The 27,749-nt window shown below is 32.1% G+C and overlaps 1 protein-coding gene across 6 annotated transcripts; it reads right to left on the bottom strand.

The window, feature by feature from the left end:
• Positions 1-5,905: 5,905 nt before the first annotated feature.
• LOC143233327 (uncharacterized) lies at positions 5,906-27,521 on the bottom strand. Of its 6 annotated transcripts, none has more exons than XM_076469457.1 (4): positions 27,368-27,521; positions 20,555-21,190; positions 12,892-13,096; positions 5,906-7,205 (listed from the first exon to the last, which is right to left on the bottom strand). In XM_076469457.1, the coding sequence occupies exons 2-4, from the start codon at positions 21,180-21,182 to the stop codon at positions 6,986-6,988; spliced, it is 1,053 nt and encodes a 350-aa protein (XP_076325572.1). In that variant the 5' UTR covers positions 21,183-21,190; positions 27,368-27,521; the 3' UTR covers positions 5,906-6,985. The 6 variants fall into 6 exon arrangements, with proteins under 6 accessions (XP_076325572.1, XP_076325575.1, XP_076325570.1 ...); XM_076469460.1 differs by having other exon boundaries at positions 26,881-27,376; XM_076469455.1 differs by lacking the exon at positions 27,368-27,521 and adding an exon at positions 27,194-27,328.
• Between the last annotated feature and the right edge of the window lie 228 nt (positions 27,522-27,749).

Here is a 27,749-nt window from a genome sequence, read left to right as displayed (position 1 = left end):
ACAACTGTTTACGTGAGTTGACACACTTGGTGTAAAATAGCAACAACTGTTTACGTGAGTTGACACACTTGGTGTAAAATAGAAACAATTGTTTACGTGAGTTGACACACTTGGTGTAAAATAGAAACAATTGTTTACGTGAGTTGACACACTTGGTGTAAAATAGAAACAACTATTTACGTGAGTTGACACACTTGGTGTAAAACAGAAACAATTGTTTACGTGAGTTGACACACTTAGTGTGAAATAGAAACTTTTTATTTGCTTAAAGTAAGAATAACTTTATTTCACTTGATACAGTTGGTAAATTTGACAACATAAACTGGTATTCTGACAATGTAAAGTAAGAATGATTATAAAATACACCAACACAGGAACATGAATGAAGATGAGTGCTATCTAGTAAAAAACAAGGTTTCATGTGAGACAGTGTACGTAATTAAGTTTTGACACTGTCCATAGAACTTGTATTACTTTGAGAAAAACCTGCATTGCATGTGTTAGTTATTTAAGGCCATTGTGATTATTACTGATATCTCATTCCTATTTAAATTTTTTAGATATGTATATATAAAAAGTTCTGTCTGTCTGTGTGTGTTTAGTGCTAGGAGTATCCTGTAATATGATTGAAGTTCAGCATCTATGGAACTTTAATGTGAACATTTGTGAAACTTAACGTGTGTAAAGTAATTTACTGTATCTTTGCACATTTGGACAGATATTTAATTATCATATGCATGTATATAACATAGTTTCAGGTTGATATTTAGTTTATCTGCTATTTAAAAACCTGTTTTCTATAATTAGAAATTCATCATTAGTTACTATTCAATATTGGATGTTCCTAATTGACATTAGGTTACACAACATTACTCATTTTAAGTATAAAACTTGTGGGTTTATAAGACACAAGGTTTAAACCAATCACAAATGAATCTTGCTTCCCTTAAAGTACATTTATTCAATACATACATCAAGTGTTTGTGCAGAATTAGATAGACTAAATGTTTTTTATTGTTAGGATTAACCATAGTATCATTATGGGTTTTATGACACTGCCAGTGAAAACATTCCTCAGAAGCAATTACATTCAATGAAAAAGTACCATAGAACATTTTAATCTAAAGAAGTTAAATCTGAATGTGTATTTGAAACTAAGTGAATGTATTATTTAACAATTTTATTTCATTTTAAGTATTTCATGACCTTAATGTCTTGTACATTCTCTATGTTAAATGTTATGTTTTATCATAGTTTCATTTTTGTAATGTAAGTAAGTAATGCTTGTTTTAGTTTTAATATCTAACCATGATCTTTTTGTTTTGTTTCTGGTATGGTTAAGTTCTATTGGTTTGTGCTTACAGTAATACAGGAATAAATTTAATTATGTTAAATAAACTTTGTCTTATTGATAAAAATGGAAAATTTTGAACAGTTGATCTCAGTGACAACAGACTGCAGTTGTTTCTTTTCGTGTAATTGTATTATATTAACAACACTTGAAATAAGACATAAATGCTATCCATAGTCCATGGAAGCTACTTATATTTCAGTTAATGTTCAGTGTTATTACCCAGTAAACAGTTTATTTTTTATTGAGATGTCTTAATTACATGCTAACACTCTTTAGTGTGTTTAGTATGGATTATGTTATCCATTGAAATCAGGTATATAATATTGAAAGACATTCTACATGTTTAGAGCAAAAGACTGCAGTAATTATTGTGTTCTCATGTATGTATCGAGCAAAGAAATGTAAAAATTGGAGAAGCTTTACTGTGGTATGTGATGTAAACTTGTGCTTGTTTTAGTTTTAATATCTCGGCAATGGTATGAAAGTACAATTAGGGAGGTAAGTAAGTCATTCCCATATCTAGTAATTTCTAAACTTCACAGTATTATAAAATATGAACTTGTTTCTATACTTCAAAGATCTTAACATGAAGTAGCTCAGTAATCAAGATACTGCCCATAAATTTTTATATTGTTAAACAAATTTCAGGATGTTTACAGTTAGTTTTGTTTTTATTATAACAGAACTAATGTTATACTTTACCCATGATCTTTATTGATGTGAAGTGTGCTATATTTACCAACACTCATTGGTATCTTGTTACTGTTTAAACTAGTCTGATTACCATATTTGATGTCGTTTCATTTCGTCTCAAATTTTATTAGATAAACTACAGTTTGTTTGTTTCTTTCATTTGTGTAGCATTTTACTTGTATTTTTTTTAAAAATCTAATAAGACTTTCTAATTAATCAGTTTTCTTTTAATTCATCAAAGGAAGATAGGTAATAGTTTAAAACATTAGTACATTTAGAAAACCAAAGAAAAATATTTATAAAAGTAATTATGTTTCCCAATACGTAGCATCTGCTGATGTTTATAAAGGTATGTAATGTAATGACGTACCATGTTATTCTATTATTTTCTTCAAACGTGTTCTTTATCATGTATAAAACTGTAGCTCTTTGTGTTTGAGACAAGCTAGACTGGTACAGTATTTATATTTTACGTTAAGAGTATTTAGAGCTTACATTTTTGCCATATACTTTGCCAACTTATACATAGCTATAAATATTACTTAAATAGTGGGAAATTTGAATATTAGGAAATTTAAAGTAATTGTTTAATGCAGTATTAACAAAGTTGGTAAAGGTTCCATCATGAAATGTGCAGATATATCTCTTACTTAAGGCTGTGATGAAAATTACTTTAACATGAAGCGTATTGAAGTACCTTGCATAATTAATTAAAACAATGAATTTGAGAGTTAATAAATAAGCACAGTAGTGTTACCTGTCCTATATATGTTGTTTTATTTTACCTCAGTGGTTCTAGCCAAGTTTATTATATCAATTATAGGTTTATACATCGTTTAATGTAACACATCTAAATATATGTGAGTCTAAAACATAGAGGAAAAGGTTTTGTATTTTGTTTTATGGGAACTCTGGGTGATATATTCAGATTCTTGCTAAAAGTTAAGTGTTTGTTTGAGCAACTATTTGCTAGTAAAGTATCCAGTACAGTTACTATAACGTTTCTTTTGAATAATGTAACTGTGAATATGTAATTATTTATTTCAGTAAAAGCTCAATAAAACTTAAGTTTTTTGTTTTATTTTTTCCTGTGTTATACATCTTAGAAAGAGATGTAGTGAGGTTTTTAACACCATAGTTGAATGAAATAGCATACAAAAATATCAATTTCATTGCTGATATTACGAGTCTTTCTTCAGGCTATATTGAAGCTTTTAAAAATTATTTTTTTAAATTCTGAAATCCTCAAGGTTTTTCACTTCATCATTTAAGAATACAAATAAATTGTATGTACTGTTAAATGTACATCTTTTGGACAGTTGCAATTATTTTGAAACAAAACTGCATTTTTTCATCTATTGTTTTGGGTAGATTACACAAAATAAGTACAAAGTTTTCCTGATGCAGATTAGGTATACACTGTAGTAATTTTATAAAACTAATGATGAATATTTGAGAATGTTAAAGACATGGAATAAACTGTATTTTTAAATGGTGTGACCAGGTGGTTAAGGTGCTTGACTCAATCTGAGGGTTGCGGGTTCAAATCCCCTTCATACCAAACATGCTCACTCTTTCAAGCATGGGGTCATAATGTGACAGTCAATCCCACCATTTGTTAGTAAAAGAGTAGCCTGAGAGTTGGTGGGGGGTAGTAATGACCAGCTGCCTTCCATCTAGTCTTATGCTGCTAAATTAGGGATGGCTAGTGCAGATAGCCATGAATTTTCCGATTCAACCATGAGATAATGACTACATACCAAATGACAGAAAAGTGTCCAGATTGTATCAAGAACATTCATGTCGACAGCATATTTTGTCATGTAGCAGTTAAAAAAGAATGTTTCCTTTGATCTCCAAATATTGTGAAGAGACTGATGATTGCAAAAGAGTGTTATGGATGAATGTGTCTAAGTTTGAAATATCTGGTTGAAAGCAGAGGTTTTTATGTACAATGGAATAAAGTGAAATATACTTATCTCTAGTTGGACAGTGGTATGTCTTCGGATGTATAATGCTAAAAAAGGAGTTGGATTCCCCTTAATAGGCACATCAAACAGCCTGATGTGGCTTTGCTGTAAAAAACACACATACACCTCGTATATATGCAAAAACGGCTTGTTTGGGTTGAGAAAATATTTTACGTAGAAGAGTGAACAACATTTCGACCTTCTTCGGTCATCATCAGGTTCGCAAAGAAAGAAAGAAAGGTAATTGACTGGAAGCTGACCACATGTTTGGAAGGGGTTGTGTAACTGAGTGTCGGAATGTAGAGGGCAGTGTTAGATGTTTGAATATATAATTTTATTTAATATAGGTATAAAGGCATTCCTTTATATTGGTTTATTTTGGGTTTAAGTTGTTGTATAAGTAAGGCTTCTTTAATTTTGCATTTGAGTGTTTTCTATGGTTATGTTGTGTTTATTTGACTTGCAGTGTTCGAAAACATGTGAAGGTGATTTTTTTATGTTCTTTGAATCTGGTTTCCATTTTTCTACTTGTTTCTCCAGTATACAAATGCAAAATTAAAGAAGCCTTACTTACCTCAACCCAAATGAGCAGATCTGGAATTTGATAGATCAAATACTTCACAACTCAAAAATTACTTGTAAAGAAATTATGGGAGTATGATAAAGACATTGGGAGTAAAATCCCAAAGGACACTTTGATTAAATGTGTTGCAACAATGCCTGACAAACTCTGCAGTTATTAAAGCAACAGTTCAAGTCTTATGTAAAAATAATGAATTAATTAAATATAACTGATTTATAAACCCAAATTCCATTAACTGCCCAGATCTAAATGTGAGTTAAGAACTACAACTACCAGGCCCTGTGTTTTTTGGATATTTACTGACTCTACAATTAATTTTACCTTAATGACTCCAGTAAAACAACATACTCTTAACTTTGAGTTTGAGCTTCAAAGAAGCCTGAAATATTTTAAATTAAAATTACTGCCACAATATTGAATTGGATTTAACAATCAAATTTCATAACAAACATGGTCATGTCAATAACATTTAACCCTTTTGGCATAGTTGGCAACTGCAGCCGACTTGAAGGCTCAGCACGGCCAGAGACCTTCCTTTATTCCTGTTGTTCTTATGTATTGAATTTAACATATATAGTATTGGGTACAATCACTGAATATTTCAGGGACTTTTGTTGAGTTATTTTGCCGAGATGCCATGCTTTTAATACTGATACCGTAATTAGTTAAAGTATCAAACATATATATTCAGCACCATGCCAAACATTATAAGTTGTTATTCAGCACTGAAAGGGTTAATGTCTGGAAAAACTTCTACCGTTGTACTGAATATAGACACTGTTGTTGTACTGGTCCATGAGATACTGAAGTGAGGGCCATTTTTAAATAGAAAAAAAAAAAAAACCTCTTGAAAGCCAGTTGAGAAAATATTTTATAAAGTATTTGTGTTACATATAGAACAATAAAGGCTGGAAGGTTTAAAAATGCCCTCAGTGTTATCAGAATTTTAAAAAATTGGAGATTAAATTACTTAGGCTAAAGCTTACTAGCACAATTATCCCTTTGAATGTATGTTTCATAACATAAATATGAAGTGTTATACAATACATACACTACAATTAGTCTTGTTTAAAATCTGAATGCTTAAATCTTTTGAGTAATGTTAAACAAATAGAATTACACGTATATTCTCGAGTTAAGATCTGAGATGCATGCTTAATGTGAGTTATTAACTTGCATCCTACAAATACAGATGGTTTTGTTTTCAGTTTTACCTTAGCTTATGGTAGTTTTTAGACAAGCCAATCAGAGATACTTTTACAAGAATCAAGAAAAATCAAATATCAATAATACACAACACAATGCTTTTTATCCAAAACTTTAATATTCTATTGAAAGTACAAGCTAAAACACGTAAGACAGTAGTATATAATAATAAAAATAATATACACACTTCTATATTAGGTGTATCAAATAAAATCAAACTATTTTAATATACATACATAACATAATGGTACACCTTAAGGAACTGTGACTTCAAAAACAGAGAACATTTTTACAATAAAAAATCTTTTAGGATTTTAAATACACCATAACCCCTCAGAACTGACATTTGCTCCCAAACATTTATTTATGGTAACAAAAAAGTATCTTATTTTGAAAAAGAAATAACTTTTAAATCTTTGATCACATTTGGTTTTGGTGGTTCTTAGGATACTCCAACTGTACTCATTTTCAGGTCACAGAAACCTCTCCTGTCTCACATATACATTTGTTTTGGATACAAAATTTAAGGAAAACTTTTTTAAGAAGGATTTCTGAAAACTATATTTATTCAAGTATCCTGAGATATCTACCTACAATACACAATATTAGAATTTTTCTAGATAGATTCAGTACAAAGCCTAAAACTTCTCAACATGTGTATATGTATTTATTTTGTAGGAGTAATTAACTCATCTCTCAGACCTGAAATGTTCAAAACAAGCAGCACAAAATGTTGAACAGTCCATCACAACTGTTCGAATGTTGTTACATTTTAATGTATAATTTTATGCATTAATTTACTAATACTTTTATTTTATTTCAAAGAGAACAGGGCAAGGAATCCAACATGAATCCTAAGAAATTAGGACAATCAAAACCTTGTTACAGACTTTTATTGATCTGTTTTCAATTAGTTTTATTAGTATAGTGCTTTTTGAAATTTATTTTATTGATTTGCTCTGTTTGTCCATATGTTGTTTGAAATTACTGAAATTATCTTAGCCATTAAGTTAGCATACTGACAACAAATAGAGTACAATATTTTTGATATCTTAATGTTGATACATATTATTAATCAGTTTGGGAAGCATTTAGATACTTGGAAAAGTGAAACTTTAAATTTGGTATCCAAAATAAAGACTTAAAGTCCTATATACAAGTAATATGAAGTTCAAAAGACTATGTAGCTCTTGGTTTGGGTGCCTTTAAAAACCCAATCTTCCTCAAGTACCTAACAATAAATGGAGTTGCAGAAAGAGTGATTGCTATCCGAGCAGGAGCAAACACCTTGTGGACAGCATAGGCTACCACAAATGTACCACCACCAACAGCTAGCTTGCTGTGAACGAGGTCCTCTGAAAGTCCAATTTTCAACAGGAAAGCTCCAACATCTACTCCACTGGAAATGAAAAATCATATGTATATTTAAATTTATATAGATACAATTGATAGAAGTAGAAAAATATTATATTATTATTAATCTCAGAACACAGAAAATATTACTACATATATTTTGAGGAAGAAAGACATTTTTGCCAGTAAATTTGACATAATAAATTCATACAAAATTACTTTTATTATTAGGAGGTTTTCATTACTTAATCTCTAAGGCAAAGTCAGAACTGTACAACAGATGGTATTAAGTATTTCTTAAAGATACAGATGTTGATTGTACATCAAACACAATTTAGAAACAACAGTCTTTATTGAAAAGCTCACTTCTACTTCAGTATTTTAACATGCTGTAATTTATTTTGATACAGATGTATAAAAATGTGTGAAGTACATGCATTTATGGAAAACATGATTTAACAAGTTTTATCTATATTCTGATAATCAGTAACCCATATGTCCATTGACATATTAGTGTCAATTACATTTTTTAGAACTAATTATACACTACGAACGAGTTATATCATTCATGTTAGGTATTAATTTGATACAATCTTCAATGATGTCCTAAGAAATTGCAGTGACAGAAACCAGAATTTAATCCCAGATGTTTGTGTTAAAAGACTAGCATGCTGTCTAAATGATCCATGTCTCATTCATTTGGACTTGAATAAATTTTTGAATGATTTCAAAAGAGAAGCATCCAAGCTTTACTGAATTCTGTTCTAGGTTAAATGAGTATAATATCACTTTCATAGCATCAGAAAGCTTCTTTCTTATGTGTGTGATTAATATTATTTCATTATATAGAATTCTAAGAAGACAGGATATTACAGTTTGGTGTTGTTTTTTAATGTACTGAAGTTCATATTCACAAGAGATGTTGTAACTGGTGTTTCTGCTCAGTAACATGTCTTTAGGTGCATACTAATAGTTAACACATTTTCACACAAATAACACAGTTGTGCATCTCTTCCAGTTTGTTCTTGGTGTTTCTCAATATTTTATTCTTTACCAAGTGTTACGGCATCTTCTTTGAAGAAGGGTTCTAGTGACTCATTTTGACATTTGTTTTAATTTTAAAAAGTTAAAAGGTTTTTAAATTTTCAATGATTAGAAAGTATAAAAAAGAAGTTTTCCAATCAGAACGTTGTATGTTTTTAAAAACGGACGAGGTATGAAAGTAAATGAATAAATTTTTGTTTTGGAAAACAAATTGATAGGAGTTTAAATGTAAACAAAACTTAAAAGTGACTAATAATGAAATTTGAGTCCATAAATGGCACTGATTACATCTATCACATGTCGTGGAGTTACTTTCAATATCAAACTACTTGTTAGACATGCACATATCCAAGTACTGTACTATTATTACAGTCAACAACTATTAAGTATGCCACAGAAAAAAAAATAACTGCATTTAATTAACTTAACTACTAAATCAGACAAATTTCATGCTATTTTCCCCATGAAAAAATACCAAATATGGAAATGATAATTCAGACTACAGTACTTACCTCTTCATATAGGAATTAAACAGAATACATCACTGAAAAACTGGTGGATGAGGCTATGTAAGGAAAGAAATTTAAAATGTGACTCTTCTCTGAGGTTGCAGCAACAGAAAATGAAAAACTATAAACTGCTTCCTAATGGGAGCAGGGTACAAGGGGAACAACACTTGACAAGAGACCAAAATCATTCAAAACAGTGTCCTGCTTCTCTATATAAGTGCTGCAAAGGGAAAACCAATTCTTGGAGAGGAGAGAGCAATCTCGCACACACAAAATATAATACAGGATGTGTCCAAGGCAACAAAACCAGACTGTTGTTTCCCAAAGCAAGAAAACTGTCTCGAAAATATCACATAGAAACAGATGGTCAAAGGAGTAAATGGAGGACTTGTAATGTCAATAAACAAATGTAGGGGTCTTTGGTCCATGAATTAAGTAATTCTCTGTTGATTAATGGAGAAAAAAATACAATGGAGTTAGCTAAATAGATCATGACAAGATATCCAGAGACATAACAGATGATTGTAGATAATCCACTGAAATGTCAACATCTCAAAGGTACCAATGTAGAGAGACCATTCTTCTTTGGAGCAAACACTGGAAACAAAGATGTCCAGAACTATAACACACTGGGACAGAAAGACATCCATGAACAGATGTAAGTCAATGTGGGGTTGACAGAGAGAGGTGCCAAGACTATGTGTGTACTGGGAATGATTGTACCACCACTGAGAAGTGAATTTATGAACATAGATCACTGATTTGCTAGAGTCAAATAAAAGGGATACAAATGGGTGTATCTTGTATGTATAAATAAGAGAATCAAGAGAGACTAGAGCCCTTAAAACTGAGAACCTCTTTTACAAGAAGAGAAGGTGAAATGAGAGCTGTGGTTACCACACCTTTCATGTCTCAGAGACATAAAGGAAAAAAATTAGTTTGTCAAGCAAATGAGTTAAGACCCTACCAAGTGAATCAGATAACAATTGGAGTGAATGCTGATTTTTAGAACTTGACCACAGCAAACCCAAAGAAGTAGATTAATGAATAAAAAGGGAAATCACAGCAGAGGATATTTCCAAAGATGAGGTTGGAGTAACCAATTATCCCTGTAATAGTAGAAAATCAGTAACAATGAATGCACCCTCCACTCATAAACTCAGAACCCAGATGAAAATATATAGGGCTATAGCTAAGCTGAAAAGTAATGCTTTTGAAACAAAAATAACGTTATTACTGTAGAGGAAAGAAAGAATGGTCAGCTTAATGAATTGCAATGAGGAGAAAAAGATCATGACATGATTTTTGCCATACTGATCTCACACCAAGAAATCCTTCCATCTTGAATCAAAGGATGACATGACATCTGTTCAATGGTGACAGACCTATGATGGATTGTTAACCTCACATCTTTTTGGAAGCTACAAAAAGATAGGAGTAAAACACTGTAGGAGAGTTGAGGAACTGCTAAACTTCATTTATCCTCTGTAAACAGCTTTTTCTGGGCAATGAAGACATAAATAATCTGGTGGAAGTGGAGAAAATATTGAAAACTGATGGACAGTAAACATTTCTGAAAGAACACCCAGGAGATCCAAGGGTCTTCTGCAAAAGAAGTCCACAAGTTGTAAAGAATATGCTACCACAGAACTGGAATGAACAACAATTCAAGATTACATGATCTTACATTCAGTGAATAGGATGTACCAATATACTGCAGTCCATTTAAGATTTTCAGAAAAGAAAGTACAAAAGGTTTATGTGCAACAACAATGATCCTGTAGAATAACAAATTAAGGCCAAAACTCGAGAGAATGACACCAATTAATCTACTTCTGTAAACATCAAACCAAAAAGACATGTCTGTATACATCATTAACAAGCATCATGTTTAAAATAGTATATTTTAAACAATATTTGTAATATTACAGAATCAATCACTCTCCTTGTTAATTTCCATACAAACAAGATATCTAAGGATCATTTACACAATTCAAAGTGCCAATAATTGGTCATTTAGCATAGAGTTAGAAAGAAACATGTAGTAGATGTGGTTTTACACTTCATTTCAATATGGAGAGTGGTTAACTTGATGTTGCATGCTTCAAAACAGTTTTAATCAGATGCCGAGTTATCCTCAACCATTCCTTTGAAAGAGCTCTTTTCAATGCATCATTAGTATCTGGAATCACATGATGGAAACTGATACTTCTCTAAAGAGCCCATAAATAAAAATACTCAATGGAATTTAAGTTTGGTGAGCATGGAAGCTGACCCATTCAGTTGATACCTTCTTCACTGAATGTATCAATCAGTTTTGCATAGTGGGGGTGGGTTTTATTATACATTAAGAACAAGTCAAAACCAACTGCACAAACATATGAGAAAATAAGGGATCATAAAATGAAGACCTTGTTGTGTGTAGCATTGGAAGTATTATTCAACAATTTCTAGATGTGGTTACATCCATCAGCGTTATTCCTGCTCTTATAATATATCTCTTCAAGTGCCATATGCATACCCATGCATGCATGAGAAACACATGGATCTGATTCTCTCGAAATGATAGAAATGGTGAAGTACAACTCATCCTTAAAAATAATATTGCCCCATGTGTTCGTTTATTGGATGCATTCTTGACACAGTTGGAGGAGAGTTGCTTTGGTGTAAGTGAAATATGTTTTATTTGCCTTTAGAAGTTCATTTCTAACAACATATTCAATGACAGAGCATTCAATTCAGTCTCAAAGTTCACATTCTGAGACTGCAGTGAAATATAATCAATAAATAATTATCATTTGCTACGATGGATGATGCTTTGTCCAGATGTTCAAACAACTATATCATAAGTGTGGAAGCAATTCCACATTCTGCTAATGACACCCTGAGTTCATCTGCAGTATTCTATTCTGACTTGTCAGCTGTCACTTGTTGAAAGACTCTCTACATGTGGAAAAAAATCAAAATGTTTTCTCTGAGGTCTAACAATGATTCCTAACAAAAGTGGTAATACTTGATGACGAGAAACTCAAAATAAAAATGTATCTCAGAATGGCTGGTATGGATATTAACACTTTTATTCATAAGTAGAGAACAATATTTTGATCTTTCTAGATCATCTTCAGTTTAAGAAGAAGTTCAAACAACACTTTGAAGACTTTCCTGTTGACTGTTAATGCTGTACATGTATGAAAATGCACCACAAGTTCACACATGAACTTTATTTAAAATATTTAACATAACATTTTAAACTATGTTTTCTTTGAAAAGGCTCCTTTTCTACTGGTAAAATTCTATAGACAGTTAATAGGGGTTGTGTTTCAGTCCATACATATATTTGTCCATTGTTGTGCATCATGTAGAAAGAACTTAGTTATGCAAACTATAAAGATTCACAATATTCTCAAACTAGTCTCCATAACAATCTCCAGTTCTAGCTTAACATTTTACCTTTCAAATTAATATGATCAACTAGTCAAAAGTTACAGTTAATCATCATGACCTATATCAACTAGCTCCTAGCTATGTTTATTACCATTACAAAGTATAAAATTATCTTCCATAATAAATAATCTTTGGCCCATAGCTGAGTATGAAAACTCAGCTATGATAAATAAAAATTGGGGACTTGAACTGCAAATGGGGATCATTAAAAATGTAAGTAAACAAGACTTAAGATGCTGTATATATTACTTGCTCAAACTACAAGCTCTTCTGTTGGGACCATGCTGTTACTTATAATTGCATTTAGTGGAGCCAAATGGGGATTTTTGTAGTTTGAATAAATAATGGGTTTGGTATCACAAGCTTGGTTTGTTTACTTTTTTATGATCCCCATTTCTAGGTTTCTAAGTTCCCAGTTTTTTATTTTTCATATACCTAATTTACACAACCGTAAACTAAAAGGGGTGTTTTACATTATTTCATACAATGTTTTTCTTATGTCATAACTATGATTTTACAATATATATAGTTAATAAATACACAATGATCAGCTACATTTTATCCTTGATTTGTTTTGCAAGCTATCAGCTACATATATACTCAGGAGATGGACAAGAAACACATGTACACAGAAGAATCTTTAAATATATTTCTAAAAAAAAACTGATTCTACAGTGACTTAACACTTGTGTGAAATTTGTATTTCATATACACGTGTAGCTCTGACAAACTCACCTCTTTACCAATGTATAAAACCCTCCTAATGACACGAGAGAAATGGCCACATGGAACACAACTACAGTACTGCCATAGTCCCTCACTGCTTGCTTTAGTCTCTCTTTCTGACTTACAGTTTTCTCCTCACTCACTTCTTGTTTGCCTTTAGAAACTGTGTTTGCTTCTGACTGTGGCTGTTGTTGGCATCTTGTGTGTGAACTGTCTAATGTTCGATATATATAACACAGCACGTTATATTCCATTAATCATATAATAAACATAACATTGTAACACACGGAGGTATCATAGGAAGTATTTCAATGACTGTGGCATGTTGTAGTGACAAAAATACACCTTTCATATGCAATATATACAGTACTTATAAGTGAAATATTGTCTTGAGCAATCAGAATGTTGGTTTAATATTCAGTATGGTCTGAAATGAAATGATGTAACACAAAAGTATGAAAGTGATGCTTCTATTTCCATCTATGATGATATACAAATATGATTTTCCAAAGCTGTTAATATTATCTAATGATAATCATGAAGACATGACCATATCACATCAAACACATGTAAACACTTTAGACAAAACAAGAAACAGAAATAAATATTTAAAAAATGTAACATCTATATGTACATACACAAATAGCACAAAAGAAAACAAAGGTTATAATAATATTTTATACACATATTATAAATTAAAAACTTTAGAAAGATTAATTTAATTACTTATTATAAATTTAAGTACTGCATTTACAATTATAGGAAATAAAATTTCTTTTGGTACTTAAGTACTTGTTATTTATATCTCGCATCTTGGCTGCTAAATCTGCTAATGTCAGCAATGAAGGACTATTATTGTGGTTAGTGGCTAAAATTATTGGAATGAAGACTGATGTGCTATCTACTTATCTTGGCTCTCTCCCACTTGGAAACTTGAGTAAGTTATTTCAATGATTTTATAAAAGATGCCTGGGTTGTGTTGACCTCTCGTGCTATTTTGATTGAGTGCATTACCAAGATAAAGTTAGATGGGGGAAGAATATACCTTATACCTTTCTTCTGTGTGTGGGTGTGAATCATATCATATTATGACCAATAATATGGAATTTTGATTTTAGTACTATTCCATCTTATAACCTGGCATGCTACTGCTAACAGACCAGTAATACAGAGTATTGTACACTTAATATGCTCTTGAACTATGACTTTTGTTGGTCATTTTTGTTTCTCTAATATACTCAAGTCCATATTCATTAGCAATGTTGTAAATGGTACTTTTCTCATTGTACTGGGTCTTTAGGTTGCCCAATGTGTATTAACTGTAGTTGCATTTTATAAGTTTTACATATATTCTCAGTACATTTTCACAGACTAACATTAAAGTCTTTGTGTGTGTAATTTTCTTCCTGCTCATTTCTGGTGTTTACCTTCCTTATTTTATTCATCAAATATTCAGGGATGTAATGATATTTATTCTAATTCCTCTTCCTAAGAATCTCTGGTATTACAACTTTCATTTGGGAAATATGATATTTTATTACAACCATCATTACATTACTGGATGGTTTGATCTCCAATGTACAATCAACATATCTACCAGTATTTGTGGAATTAGTGTACACTTTTGTAATATGAGCTACATGCCTTGGTATTCAAAGTGTCTAGAAATGGAAGTTTTTGATTGGAAAATGTATAGGTAGATGTTTTCTGTTCAGATGCTTCACAAGTTCTGGAGTCTAATGTTGCTTGATTTTTGTACCTTAGTAAATAGCAAATCAAAACTGCTTATTTACCTCTTTGAAATTACTGCAGTTGCTCTTAAAATTCCTACAAAATAGACTAAGGTTTTAATTATTCAGTGTGTATTAATCAGTTAAAGGGTGGCATGGTGAATCTCTGCAATTGACTGAGTTTTTAATTATTTAGGATGTATTATCTAGTTAAAGGATGGCATGCTGAATCTCAACAACTGATTGAGTTTTTAATTATTTAGGATGTATTATCTAGTTAAAGGGTGGCATGGTGAATCTCAACAATTCACTGAGTTTATAATTATTCAGGATGTATTATCTAGTTAAAGGATGGCATGGTGAATCTCAACAATTGATTGAGTGTATAATTATTTAGGATCTATTATCTAGTTAAAGGATGGCAAAACAATTGACTGAGTTTATAATTATTTAGGATGGCATGGTGAATCTCTGCAATTGCCTGAGTTTTTAATTATTCAGGATGTATTATCTAGTTAAAGGATGGTATGGTGAATCTCAACAATTGACTGAGTTTTTAATTATTTAGGATGTATACTCTTCAAAAAAAGAAATGCAAGAGGCAAAATATGAGACAAATTGTTAACAAGTTTATTCCGGGTAGTTCTGTATGACATGTGTGAAACTTTGTACATTCACTGCTGAACATCCAAAGTCTGCAAAGGCTAAGTTCACGCCACTAGTTGAAGTTTAACGCCACTCAACCTCAAAACGAGTATGCCCCCCGTGAGCATCAATAACTGTTTGGCATCTCCTGCCCATGGAAGCAATGAGATGACGAATCACATCGTATGGAATGGCTGTCCACTCAGCCTGCAAAGGTGTTGCAAGCTGGGGTACAGTCTGCAGTTGAGGTTGTCAAAATCACAGACGTCGGTCCAACTAGTCCCAAAGATGTTCGATGGGGTTTAAATCTGGTGATCTGGAGGGCCAGAAAAGAACGTTGATGTTGTGGTGTCTCAAGAAGACAGTAGTGAGTCGGGCTGTGTGAGGACAGGCGCTGTCATGTTGAAAACGCCGCTGACGCTCACCATGATGGGCTGCACATGGGGCCTAAGAATCTCGCCTACAGTTGTGTTCGTCTGATCAGAAATCCTACGCAGCCCTGGTATGGTTGAGGCAGTAGACGTCGCAGTGGTGGTCCTATCCCGAAGGTAATGTAACCGAATTAAGCGATCTTGTGCAGGCCTGGTCACACGAAGTCTGCCAGATCGTGGAGGGTCACATGTTGATCCATGTTGTTGGTGACGATTCCATAGCCTTGCGATGGTGCTTGGGTGGACATTCACAGCTCTGGCAACATCTGATCGAGATTCGCCTGCTTCCAAGCAACCAATGGCGCTTGTTGCGCTGTGCTTCAGTCAGTCTTGGCGTAACTGTATTGCGGTCGGTGGCTTAACACTGAGCTATGGAAACCGAGAACCTGTCACTTTTATAGGATTTTGCACATGTTGCACTTGCAGAACATGCAGATCTCTCAAACAAATTTATTGGACACGAATGCGCTTTTGGCTTAAAAAATCCAATGTTTTCCTCCGCTTTCAAAGTGCACAACTTTATTGTCATTTTGGTCTGACAATCAGTGCCTTAACATGTGTAACATCACATACTCTGAGCCTGTAACGTTATTACATATATTTCTCTTTAAAATAACAAAAATATCCCTTTTGCGTTTCTTTTTTTGGAGAGTATATTATCTAGTTAAAGGATGGCATGGTGAATCTCAACAATTGCCTGAGTTTTTAATTATTTAAGATATATTATCTAGTTAAAGGATGGCATGGTGAATCTCAACAGTTGACTGAGTTTATAATTATTTGGGATGTATTATCTAGTTAAAGGATGGCATGGTGAATCTCAACAATTGACTGAGTTTTTAATTATTTAGGATGTATTATCTAGTTAAAGGATGGCATGGTGAATCTCAACAATTGACTGAGTTTATAATTATTTAGGATGTATTATCTAGTTAAAGGATGGCATGGTGAATCTCAACAACTGACTTTTTAATTATTTAGGATGTATTATCTAGTTCAAGGGTGGCATGGTGAATCTCAACAATTGCCTGACTTTTTAATTATTTAGGATGTATTATCTAGTTCAAGGGTGGCATGGTGAATCTCAACAATTAACTGAGCGTATAATTATTTAGGATGTATTATCTAGTTAAAGGATGGCATGGTGAATCTCAACAATTGCCTGAGTTTTTAATTATTTAGGATGTATTATCTAGTTAACGAATGGCATGGTGAATCTCAACAATTGACTGAGTTTATAATTATTTAGGATGTATTATCAAGTTAAAGGATGGCATGGTGAATCTCAACAATTGACTGAGTTTTTAATTATTTAGGATGTATTATATACTTAAAGGATGGCATGGTGAATCTCAACAATTGACTGAGTTTTTAATTATTTAGAATGTATTATCTAGTTAAAGGATGGCATGGTGAATCTCAACAATTGACTGAGTTTTTGATTATTTAGGATGTATTATCTGAGTTAAAGGATGGCATGGTGAATCTCAACAATTGACTGAGTTTATAATTATTTAGGATGTATTATCTAGTTAAAGAATGGCATGGTGAATCTCAACAATTGACTGAGTTTTTGATTATTTAGGATGTATTATCTCGTTAAAGGATGGCATGGTGAATCTCAACAATTGACTGAGTTTATAATTATTTAGGATGTATTATCTAGTTAAAGGATGGCATGGTGAATCTCAACAATTGACTGAGTTTATAATTATTTAGGATGTATTATCTAGTTAAAGGATGGCATGGTGAATCTCAACAACTGACTTTTTAATTATTTAGGATGTATTATCTAGTTAAAGGATGGCATGGTGAATCTCAACAATTGACTGAGTTTATAATTATTTAGGATGTATTATCTAGTTAAAGGATGGCATGGTGAATCTCAACAATTGACTGAGTTTTTAATTATTTAGGATGTATTATCTAGTTAAAGGATGGCATGGTGAATCTCAACAATTGACTGAGTTTTTAATTATTTAGGATGTATTATTTAGTTAAAGGGTCACATGATGAATCTCAACAACTGACTGAGTTTTTAATTATTTAGAATGTATTATCTAGTTAAAGGATGGCATGGTGAATCTCAACAATTGACTGAGTTTTTAATTATTTAGGATGTATTATTTAGTTAAAGGGTCACATGATGAATCTCAACAACTGACTGAGTTTTTAGTAATTTGAATGTATTATCCAGTTAAAGGATGGCATGGTGAATCTCAATAATTGACTGAGTTTTTAATTATTTAGGATGTATTATTTAGTTAAAGGGTCACATGATGAATCTCAACAACTGACTGAGTTTTTAATAATTTGAATGTATTATCCAGTTAAAGGGTGGCATGGTGAATCTCTGCAGTTAACAGTGGAATAAAGAGAGTAATTAATGTTCCTTGTCAATTTCATGAAAGCCACAGGTGTGAGGGGTTTCCTGAAATATAGCTTTAGTTTTTTAATTTTTTCTATTCAAACTTATGTCTTTAAAATGAATTAATTAATCTATTTCTCTAGATGGTTTTGAAATAACAGTTAGCCCAGTTGGCAATGGCAAGTAAAAATATTATACTGGGCAACCAAAATAACTCAAGTTTTAAAGGTAGATCTTTTGAAATCAGAGGAAACTAGAAATGGTAAAGCAAAAAATAACATAAAGTGGAGTAACAGTTTGGTAGACTACCAGAACAGATGTCTTGATTAGTTTTAAAAGAGATATTGCAGGTGTGACTACTTGCTGTTGTGTGATACAACACAAACATTAAATATTAAAAGGTTAGAAAGGGTTTACTTTATGAAACAAAGTTAAAGGAAACTAAAACAGATACTGATAAAGTAAAACAAAGATATGATCTTCATGGTGACAAGAGATACATTTTTATTTCAAGTGGGCTTCAGGTTAACCTGAAGATGACCTAGGAAGGTCAAAACATTGTTCTCTGCTTTATCAGTAAAAGTGTTAATATCCATACAAGCCATTCTGAGAGACATTTTTACAAAGATATGACCTTATTTATCATGAAGGAAAATCTAATAAACTACAATGTGTACGTGTAATTGTTGTCACTCTCTACCTGAATTGCATACTTTAACCAGAATCACATGTATTCTTAAATCTCACATAGTAAAAATTATCTCACCCTAAGACTTTACCTTCAGAAAGTAGTACAACTTGTTACAGTGTATTATAAAGAAAAACATCCGAGAGACAACAAAACTCAATTAAAAGTCTGTTCTATCTTACCATTTGTTCATTTAGAATTTGCAACAAAGTAAATGAACCCTCAGTGAATGCTTATGTTCTACACGTAAAATCAATAACAAATAATAAGTCAGCTGGAACTGTTTTGAAAAGAAAACTATATAAATTTGAACTTAAAATACTACACTTTCAAAAACCAACCAATTTTTGCTACTTAAGTGACAAAAAAAAAATATTTGATGCTGTTTCGAGAAACAAAACGAGTACAAATCTGCAAAAGCTAATGGTCTCTACTGTGCTAAATTCTTGTAACATTTAATGTCTATGTTCTTTCATTTGATTTTATTAACACAAAAAACTTATTAAATGAATTACCACACAGGATTAGAACCAGTATTTTACAAGAAGATTGATCAAACTATTTTCATATTCATGGTTTTCATCATCTGTGGGAACAAATGGGTGATGTCAGTGAAACAGATGGTTAACCCTGTTGGTACAAGGAAGGTCAAACAAAAGAAATGTTTTTCTTGGGGTACACAGTTAGCCAAAATTTGCAGGTAAAAAACCCAGTCCCTGATGAAACGAATTGTGTACAATAAGTTCCCTGTAATATTTTAATGGGCTGTGTGTGTGCAATAAGTTCCCTGTAATATTTTAATGGGCTGTGTGTGTGCAATAAGTTCCCTGTAATATTTTAATGGGCTGTGTGTGTGCAATAAGTTCCCTGTAATATTTTAATGAGCTGTGTGTGTACAATAAGTTCCCTGTAATATTTTAATGGGCTGTGTGTGTACAATAAGTTCCCTGTAATATTTTAATGGGCTGTGTGTGTGCAATAAGTTCCCTGTAATATTTTAATGGGCTGTGTGTGTGCAATAAGTTCCCTGTAATATTTTAATGGGCTAATACTCATTACGACAATCACATTATTTTCAGGCACTATTAGGTAAAAGTTAATAGATACTTTATAAAACTTCATAATTTCACCTTCCGCGTTCAGATATTAACTTGATGACAACAATTCGTGTTATATAAACTAATCAGTCACCAATTTCTAATTATTATTCCTTCTATTATTTGAACTATCCAGTATATGAAATATTTCCATTATATTTGATTTTACTCAGTTTTAAGGTATATAATGGGCCATTTGCATTCTGCTCTCCACAAGCATAGATTTTTTAGTGCTTTAAATATTTTGTACCTCTACTGTGATGATAATGGATTAGGTGGGTGTTTCTTTTCCATCTCATGATAATAAGTGGTTAGTTGCATCTATCTGATTTATAAATTCACGAACTGCCAGACTCTAATTCTCCTCGAGTTGTTGTCTTGCTTCAACTCAGCATTGCTTGAGAAAAAATATTACACAATTCTCAATATTTAACTCATGGTGACTAAGAATAGACTACATGATGTATTCCTTTCTACTGCCCGGCATGGCCAGGTAGTTAAGGTGCTTGAAACATGCTCGCCCTTTCAGCCATGGGGGAGTTATAATGTGGTGGTCAATCCCACTATTCGTTGGTAAAAGAGTAGTCCAAGAGTTGGCAGTGGGTAATGATGACTAGCTGCCTTCCCTCTAGTCTTACACTGCTACATTAAGGATAGCTAGTGCATATAACCAATCCTTTCCAATACAACTATAGAAGAAAAAAATCACTCACTACTTTCCTTCCTAATATGGTCAAAAGTTTTCTCAGAGTGGTGTGTGGACTGTCTTTGTCCTGATAAATACTTCTGTTCCCGACTCCACGTTCCTCCAGGCATGTTGATATGACTTGGAGACTTAGATGACGAAGATGCAAATGGTTGAGGTACAGTAGACTGCATCACAGAATTTAAACTGACAGATCCAGAGTGCTCATATGCTTCTAAGTGTTCTTTATCTCCAACATTCTCTGCAAATTTTACCACTTCATCCCAGTTTTCATGGTCTTTGCGAAAGCTTTTAGCACCATGTTGTGTATCATGTATTTTTGCTTCAGATTCATGTCCGCTAGTTAATGACTCAGCCACTGAATTTGAAACTTCTCGAGCTCGGGTGTGACTGAACTCTACCTCATTTACTTTAAACCCCGAAACCTTTTGTTGATCATTTGTTTCTTTATTGGATTCCTTGGAATTATCATTGGATAAGCATCGCTCATAGTTAAGAGAGAAAAGATTTTTATGTTCATGTCTCACCATCCAGGTACATCGTAGTGTTTGCTGAGAAGCGGTTCTGAAACTTGCTGAGGTAAGAGAAACTGACATGCTGGTCTTCAAACACGAGATAATCCGTCTTGATATCATGGTGAGCTCTGGAATATACAAACTAATTCAGGTTAAAAAATAAAGGATGATTTCTGTAAATAGAGTGAATCTACTACTTATTTCACCTAAATAAATAACACCCTCATATAATTGGGTAATTTTTCACAAAATGAAGTAAGAAAACCTTTCTGAATTTCTTACAAAATGATTTTTTTAACTTACATGTATTCTTCTTCCTTTATTGAATATTAGGTAAAAGTTTCAGTGTAAAACACAGTGACTTTGGTAGAAATGTTAGGAGCACAAAGTAAATAAAAACTTTATTCAAAGTAAAAATTAAAATGAAACTAAAACTAACAACAGTGACAGGTGTTCATCCATCCAGCAAAATGTTCTAAAAACCAAACCATTTTTCAACTTTCACTCAGAATTCAGACCATAAATTGATCTTTTCAGAATAAGTATGGCTTATTAAGAATATAATTCTAAAACTTAGAGGATAAATTTTCTCTTATACAGCTTTATAAAGCAAATCATACTGAAGCCCTAACATCCTTTGTCTGACAGTTTCTTAAGAGACATTTGTCTTCATTTTCTCCTGGATGTTGAACCAGTTGACATGCAAATTCTGTAGTTCTGTATACATGGTGACACAGGTAGAATTATTAGGGTTAGAATTACATAACACCTTCAACATGACAAACACAGTATAACTGGTGGTAGCTGTTCCATAACAAATTAAATAGTAAAGTCAATACTGCAGTTGAACATGACAAACACGGTATAACTGGTGGTAGCTGTTCCATAACAAATTAAATAGTAAAGTCAGTACTGCAGTTGGACATGACAAACACGGTATAACTGGTGGTAGCTGTTCCATAACAAATTAAATAATAAAGTCAGTCCTGCAGTTGGACATGACAAACACAGTGTAACTGATAGTGATTGTTCCATAACATTAAACATACCTACCCTACTTCCACAGTTTTTTTGGATAGAAAATGCAAAAAAGCCCTATTAATTTCAGAGAATAAGTTACAGTTAAACAGCAAATCACCAGAGCATTTTTAATTATTAATGTTTGTATTTAATTAGCATAATAAAATACTTTGTGTACTTTATATAGTACAATTATGCTTATGGGGTGTAGTTGCAATTTCACAATGAACAACAATATAATTTTATAACTAATATATTTATATATTCTTATACAAAGTCTACATTATTAAACTGACTCAAAATAACAAATATTTTGTCTAGGTCTAAATCAATTAACAAGTGTCTTGTTTGCCCTGATCAAGCCATAACAGCATAAAATTGGCTTAAATAAAACTAATGTTTTATAAAATAACAGGTCGTGTCTGTCGTTTTAACAATGAATACAACTCTGGAATTTCTGCTACAAACAGCAAACTCACATTTAGAAAAAGCAACTTTTTAACATACTTCAGAATATCTTAACTGCAGGACTTATCTCCAGATCTATGTCACCAATGAGAAGGTTCAATGCCTAAATCACACAAATGTAGAATGTTAAAAGATGCTCATGGTATTTCTCTTGTAAATTTAGTTTACCAGAAAGTGTGATAACTACTTGACATACAATAGCTGGCTCTAAGATTTAAATAAAAATTATAATAGTTTACTTTAGAGAATGTGACAGCCAAGAAGGACCATTAGGACCCGGGTTGTCCCTAAACATTAAGTTTTGTTAGTTAGCTGTAACCAAGCAATCATTTTTTTCAATGACCTTGGAAATGTATCTGCCCATGTGTGTGTGTGTGTGTGTGTGTCTGTTGACAGTATTTATTAAATTCACAACTGGTTCACTCCATATGCTTATTCTGCCCATCACAACAACAACCCAAGGTGTGCAGTTCTGTCAGTTTTGGCTGTGGCCTACTGTTCCTTGGATTTAAGTGTATTTTCAAGCCATATGGTAGCTGACCTCTAATGAGGAGTCATGATATAAAGAGAGACAATCTGAATTTCCTCTTTCCCCACTTAAATATGATGAAGTACTTTCAGTACAGTTTTTCTCCCATCAGAACTTTACAATCTGTTTCATTATTTCTGATGGTTTGCTTATATGGAAAATTGACTACATTATACTAAAATGACTTTGAAACCTCACCATGGACAAGTCTCAGTTGCAGTGAGTTAATACTATGAAGTACATCTGAAATTTGTTATAACTATATGTGAAATTCCATCAAATGCTTCCTTAAAACTGAGTTATTCCTTCTTGAAATAAATATCATCCTATCCAACTTAAGTTCTGGACACTATTGTCTTTAACTTCAGTGAAACTTGAACACAAAATAACAGTTCAGGATTCTAAAATAAATAACATTTTACTTGAGACAAGTAACTAATCAATGAACAGTTCCACATATTATATATTTTTTTAAAAGGAACATTCATATATTTTAAAATAATTCTCAACAAACCACCTTACTAACTGTAACATCTTAACCAATCTTTAAAATTAGAGAAATGGAACCATCCATTTTCTAACACTCTGCTAATCATCCTTTCCATAGGGCCCAACATTCATGTACATTCTATAATTTGGGAATACCATTACTCTAACTCAGGGAAATAAGAAATCAACTCCAAGATCTCATGTGTGCTGTCAAAACCAGAGTGGAGACAAGGAACATTTGGCAATGTATGCTGTCAAAAACCAGAGTGGAGACAAGGAACATTTGGCAATGTATGCTGTCAAAAACCAGAGTGGAGACAAGGAACATTTGGCAATGTATGCTGTCAAAAAACAGAGTGGAGACAAGGAACATTTGGCAGCACATGAAGGTTACTGAATGATAAAGTCACTCCCAGCTCCTTGATCACTGTAATCCACTGTACACGTACGAAAATCTTCCTTGATCACTGTAATCCACTGTACATGTGGAAAAAGGATCACTGTAATCCACTGTACATGTACGAAAATCTTCCTTGATCACTGTAATCCACTGTACATGTACGAAAATCTTCCTTGATCACTGTAATCCACTGTACACGTACGAAAATCTCTAAAAGACTAAAAATAGCCTGTGTTTTGTTAGCTTGTTACTCAGAAACCAATCTTTGCTCTCATATGTTTAATGTACATATAATGGTAACATAGGAAGGAGTTTCAAAGCAAAGTGCTTGGCTTAACATACAGATTTTACAAGCAGAGAATGAAAGTACTACAAGCTGTCAAAAGCAATGCAATCAAGGGAGTATACGTGTGCCTCCCAGAAAATTAACATAATTTATAATCAAACATGCTACAGCATCCCCAGTTCTGACGCTTCTAATGGAATAACACATCAGCTACAATTTTAAAAAACATATTTAAACTTACTGCTCAATAAACACATTACAATATAATTATTCTGTCTCCAAACCTTTATAACATAAATTACTGTGTATTTGCGAACATAACATGATTACCATTACTCAGAATAGGATAGTTGTATACTTCTCACCAATAAAATGAAATAAGTATTACTATTGTAAATATAAAACGTCTCTGATGTTATGTCTAAGGAAAACAAAAAACACAAAATTCATATAAATGAACCAAGAAGCTACATACAATAAAATATTCACTAAAGTTTATTTACATCAATTAGCAAATTAGCTATGGAATAAAATTACAACTACATCTGAATATAAATTGGATTTATCATTGAGATGACGACTTTTTGTGAGTTCTGATCAAAACTACATTCCGTGGAACAGTTTATTAAGAAACTTGCTTTGCAAATAGATGTGGTATAACAAACACAACAGAAAAATGTAGAAAAAATTTAAACTTATAGTTTATTCAACAAAATACAGTTATAATAATACAACTTTTCCATTATACCTCCTCAAACTGAAAAACTTTTAAAAATATATAAATATGCATTTCTATTGGTGTATTAAATGTCTATAAGACATTTCTAAAAATATATTAATAGGCATTCTATCCGTACACTGATGATATGGTACAATCTTAGTATTTGCAGTGGTATAATTGAAAAGAACCACAGTAACTATAAACTACAACAACAAAAAACAGTAATTTTAGAGCTTAATTAGTGCTAAAGAGTATAGTTACACAACTATATATTAGACCCATAAAATTAAAGCAGACTGACAGTTGGTGATGAGTGCTATCAGCCAGTTGCCTTCCCTCAAGTTAATATTTAAAAATTAAGGATGGTGAAGGATGGACTTACTATGTCTGACGTAATTCAAAATATAAAAACAAATACAATACTGTCATGGTTAAAAGGGTGAGCATGATTGCAACATTATGCTTGGTGGTAGTAGGAATGAAGCTCATGACCCTCAAATTACAAGACAACTCTGACTCTTGCCTGGCTATGTCATCCTGAAGCTAAATAAACTTGGATGAATTGAAAAGAATAATTGAAATAGACTTTGAAAAGTAATAATGACAATATTTTGATTACTTGGATAGTTGAAATACTTGAAAATAAGGATTGGATTAAGTTCCTACTTTTTCTCAAGAATTGGTGTGGAGAGACAGCCTTAAAGGGCCAATGGTCTCTTCATGTCTTTACATAAATTACAATTTCTCCAATAAACAAAATTCACCATGTCTTTCACTGAAATTCTTTTCAACTCAATGCCAACTTTAGGCATTTTGGTGCCTTAGGCATGATTACAAAATGCAATCTCCAACTAAACCCAATACTTCTTTATAATCACTAAACAATGTGACCATATTGTTTTGTAACAATGGCAACAAGATCATCTACAATAGCCTCGACTAGTTCAAAATAGAAACACAAGATTTTATTAGTACATAAAGACAACATACACAGAACAATTCATGAATATTCAACAAGTGACACTCATATGCATAACAGCAAAGTTCCAAATAAACAAAAACAGCAACAAGAAATAGTTAATTTTAATAAAAAGTGTAATTACAAATTTGTATACAAAGAAAATCTTGTCATGGATAGTTATAGTTTTTAAGAATAAACTTTTTAAAACTTTTAACCTAAATAAAAACGTTTATGGTAGGTAGCTGTGTTAAAAGCTTTCACTATATTATACATTTAAAATTTAGACATTTTTAAATATATCAAAATTCTACCTAAACTGAAATTACAAGTTACTGTATATTCCATCTACTTTCCAAACAACCTGCATACTATGTAATAACATAGAAGTGTGCATAAAAATTATATGCTGTAAAGGTGGGTCATACACTGTCAGCCAATCATCAAATTGGACATGTTTGCAGTAGCACACTATATGCACTTTGTTAAATAATAATATACATGCATATATGAACTGAGTACAAGTTCAGCTGCTAAATTACATCCTTACAACAAAAGCACAAACACCTTAAGAAAATGAACAAGTGTCCCACTCGAATGTTCGTGGGTTAAAATAAAAACCTTTTCTTTCACCTAATAAGTGTAATACTTAGAAAACCTATTTGTAAACAATTTTAATTGCATCTCTATTATTTTATCTTATGAAAAAAAATTATAAGAAAACTTATTCTAGATACTGCTTAAAACAATGATCTGTAAATCCTGTTAATATTACAATTATATAAACTTCTGATAAAACTTAGTCTCCATCGAAATATCTGATGCTTCACAGTGAAGAGCAAAACTCCGTATTTTCAATTTAATAAAAAAATCCCATTTCACAACTTAAGGTGTTCCGCTAAAAGAAAATAAAAATATAAAAGCAGAAGTTTTGTCTGTTATGTTACTTTGGTATGAAATTGAAAGAAAAGTTACACATTTCCTTCGGCAATTTTTGCCACAAACGTCACAACCCGGATTAAGGTTTTAAGATATACATACACCTCAGCACATGGTAGTTATACTAACACTACCGCTACTAGTAATGTTAATAAGTTTAACTTGGAACAAGTGATAAACTTGCTTGTAATTTCAAACTTAAAAATATTCCTGCTTTGTTCTATGCAGTTGGTTTCCATCATGGCCTCAAGGCTAAACGTTAGACGACCATTGTGTATTTTCAAGATGACTTGTATGGGTATTAAAACTTAATATCCATACCAATCGTCTTGAGAAATTTCATGTGGGTTTTTTGTCATCACGATGCTAATTACATATTTTTAGTTCACAGCCTTACTTGTCACTGTGATGTAGCTAAACAATATTAATTTATTGTAGTAAAGAAAGAAACCACTAGCATTAATTAAAACCTAAACCTCTCAGATCAGGAATTACCTTTGAATAACACCTCACCAACAACGATACACTTCACATAACTACTAACAGAGGACTATTATATTCAATTAATAATAATAAAAAAGTAGCAGAATTAAAAGAAAAAACAAAACGTCAAAATAACTCGGCCTCTCTGCTGGTTTTGTAATGTATATGTGAAATTATTACTATGCTTTTATATTGGAAACGTAATTAAAACACATTCAAGATTTACTAAGAAACTTAATAGATTGAATAACTAATTCAAAATTACAATAACATTAAATTTTTACAGTAGGTTGTTGTTATTGTATTATATAATTAATTAAAACGCATTTAATAAGCTATTTTTCAACCTATTTTTAGTTTTTTATACCAACTGTAATTTAGATCCAGTAAATGC

The sequence above is a fragment of the Tachypleus tridentatus genome, chromosome 12 (assembly GCF_004210375.1).
Source record: "Tachypleus tridentatus isolate NWPU-2018 chromosome 12, ASM421037v1, whole genome shotgun sequence".
NCBI classification, from domain to species: Eukaryota; Metazoa; Arthropoda; class Merostomata; order Xiphosura; family Limulidae; genus Tachypleus; species Tachypleus tridentatus.
The sequence above is the reverse complement of the archived record's forward strand: the minus strand, read 5'-3'. Positions and strand labels throughout refer to the sequence as shown.

Excerpts from the sequence above, each read along its gene's own strand:
- LOC143233327 (XM_076469454.1), bottom strand. The coding sequence starts at position 27,114 with ATGATGGAAACCAACTGCATAGAACAAAGCAGGAATATTTTTAAGTTT. Across the intron at positions 21,191-27,056 it reads TTTTAAGTTTGAAATTACAA|AGCTCACCATGATATCAAGA; the intron begins GCAAGTTTATCA and ends TGTATATTCCAG. Across the intron at positions 7,206-12,891 it reads TTTTATACATTGGTAAAGAG|TGGAGTAGATGTTGGAGCTT; the intron begins GTGAGTTTGTCA and ends TTTCATTTCCAG.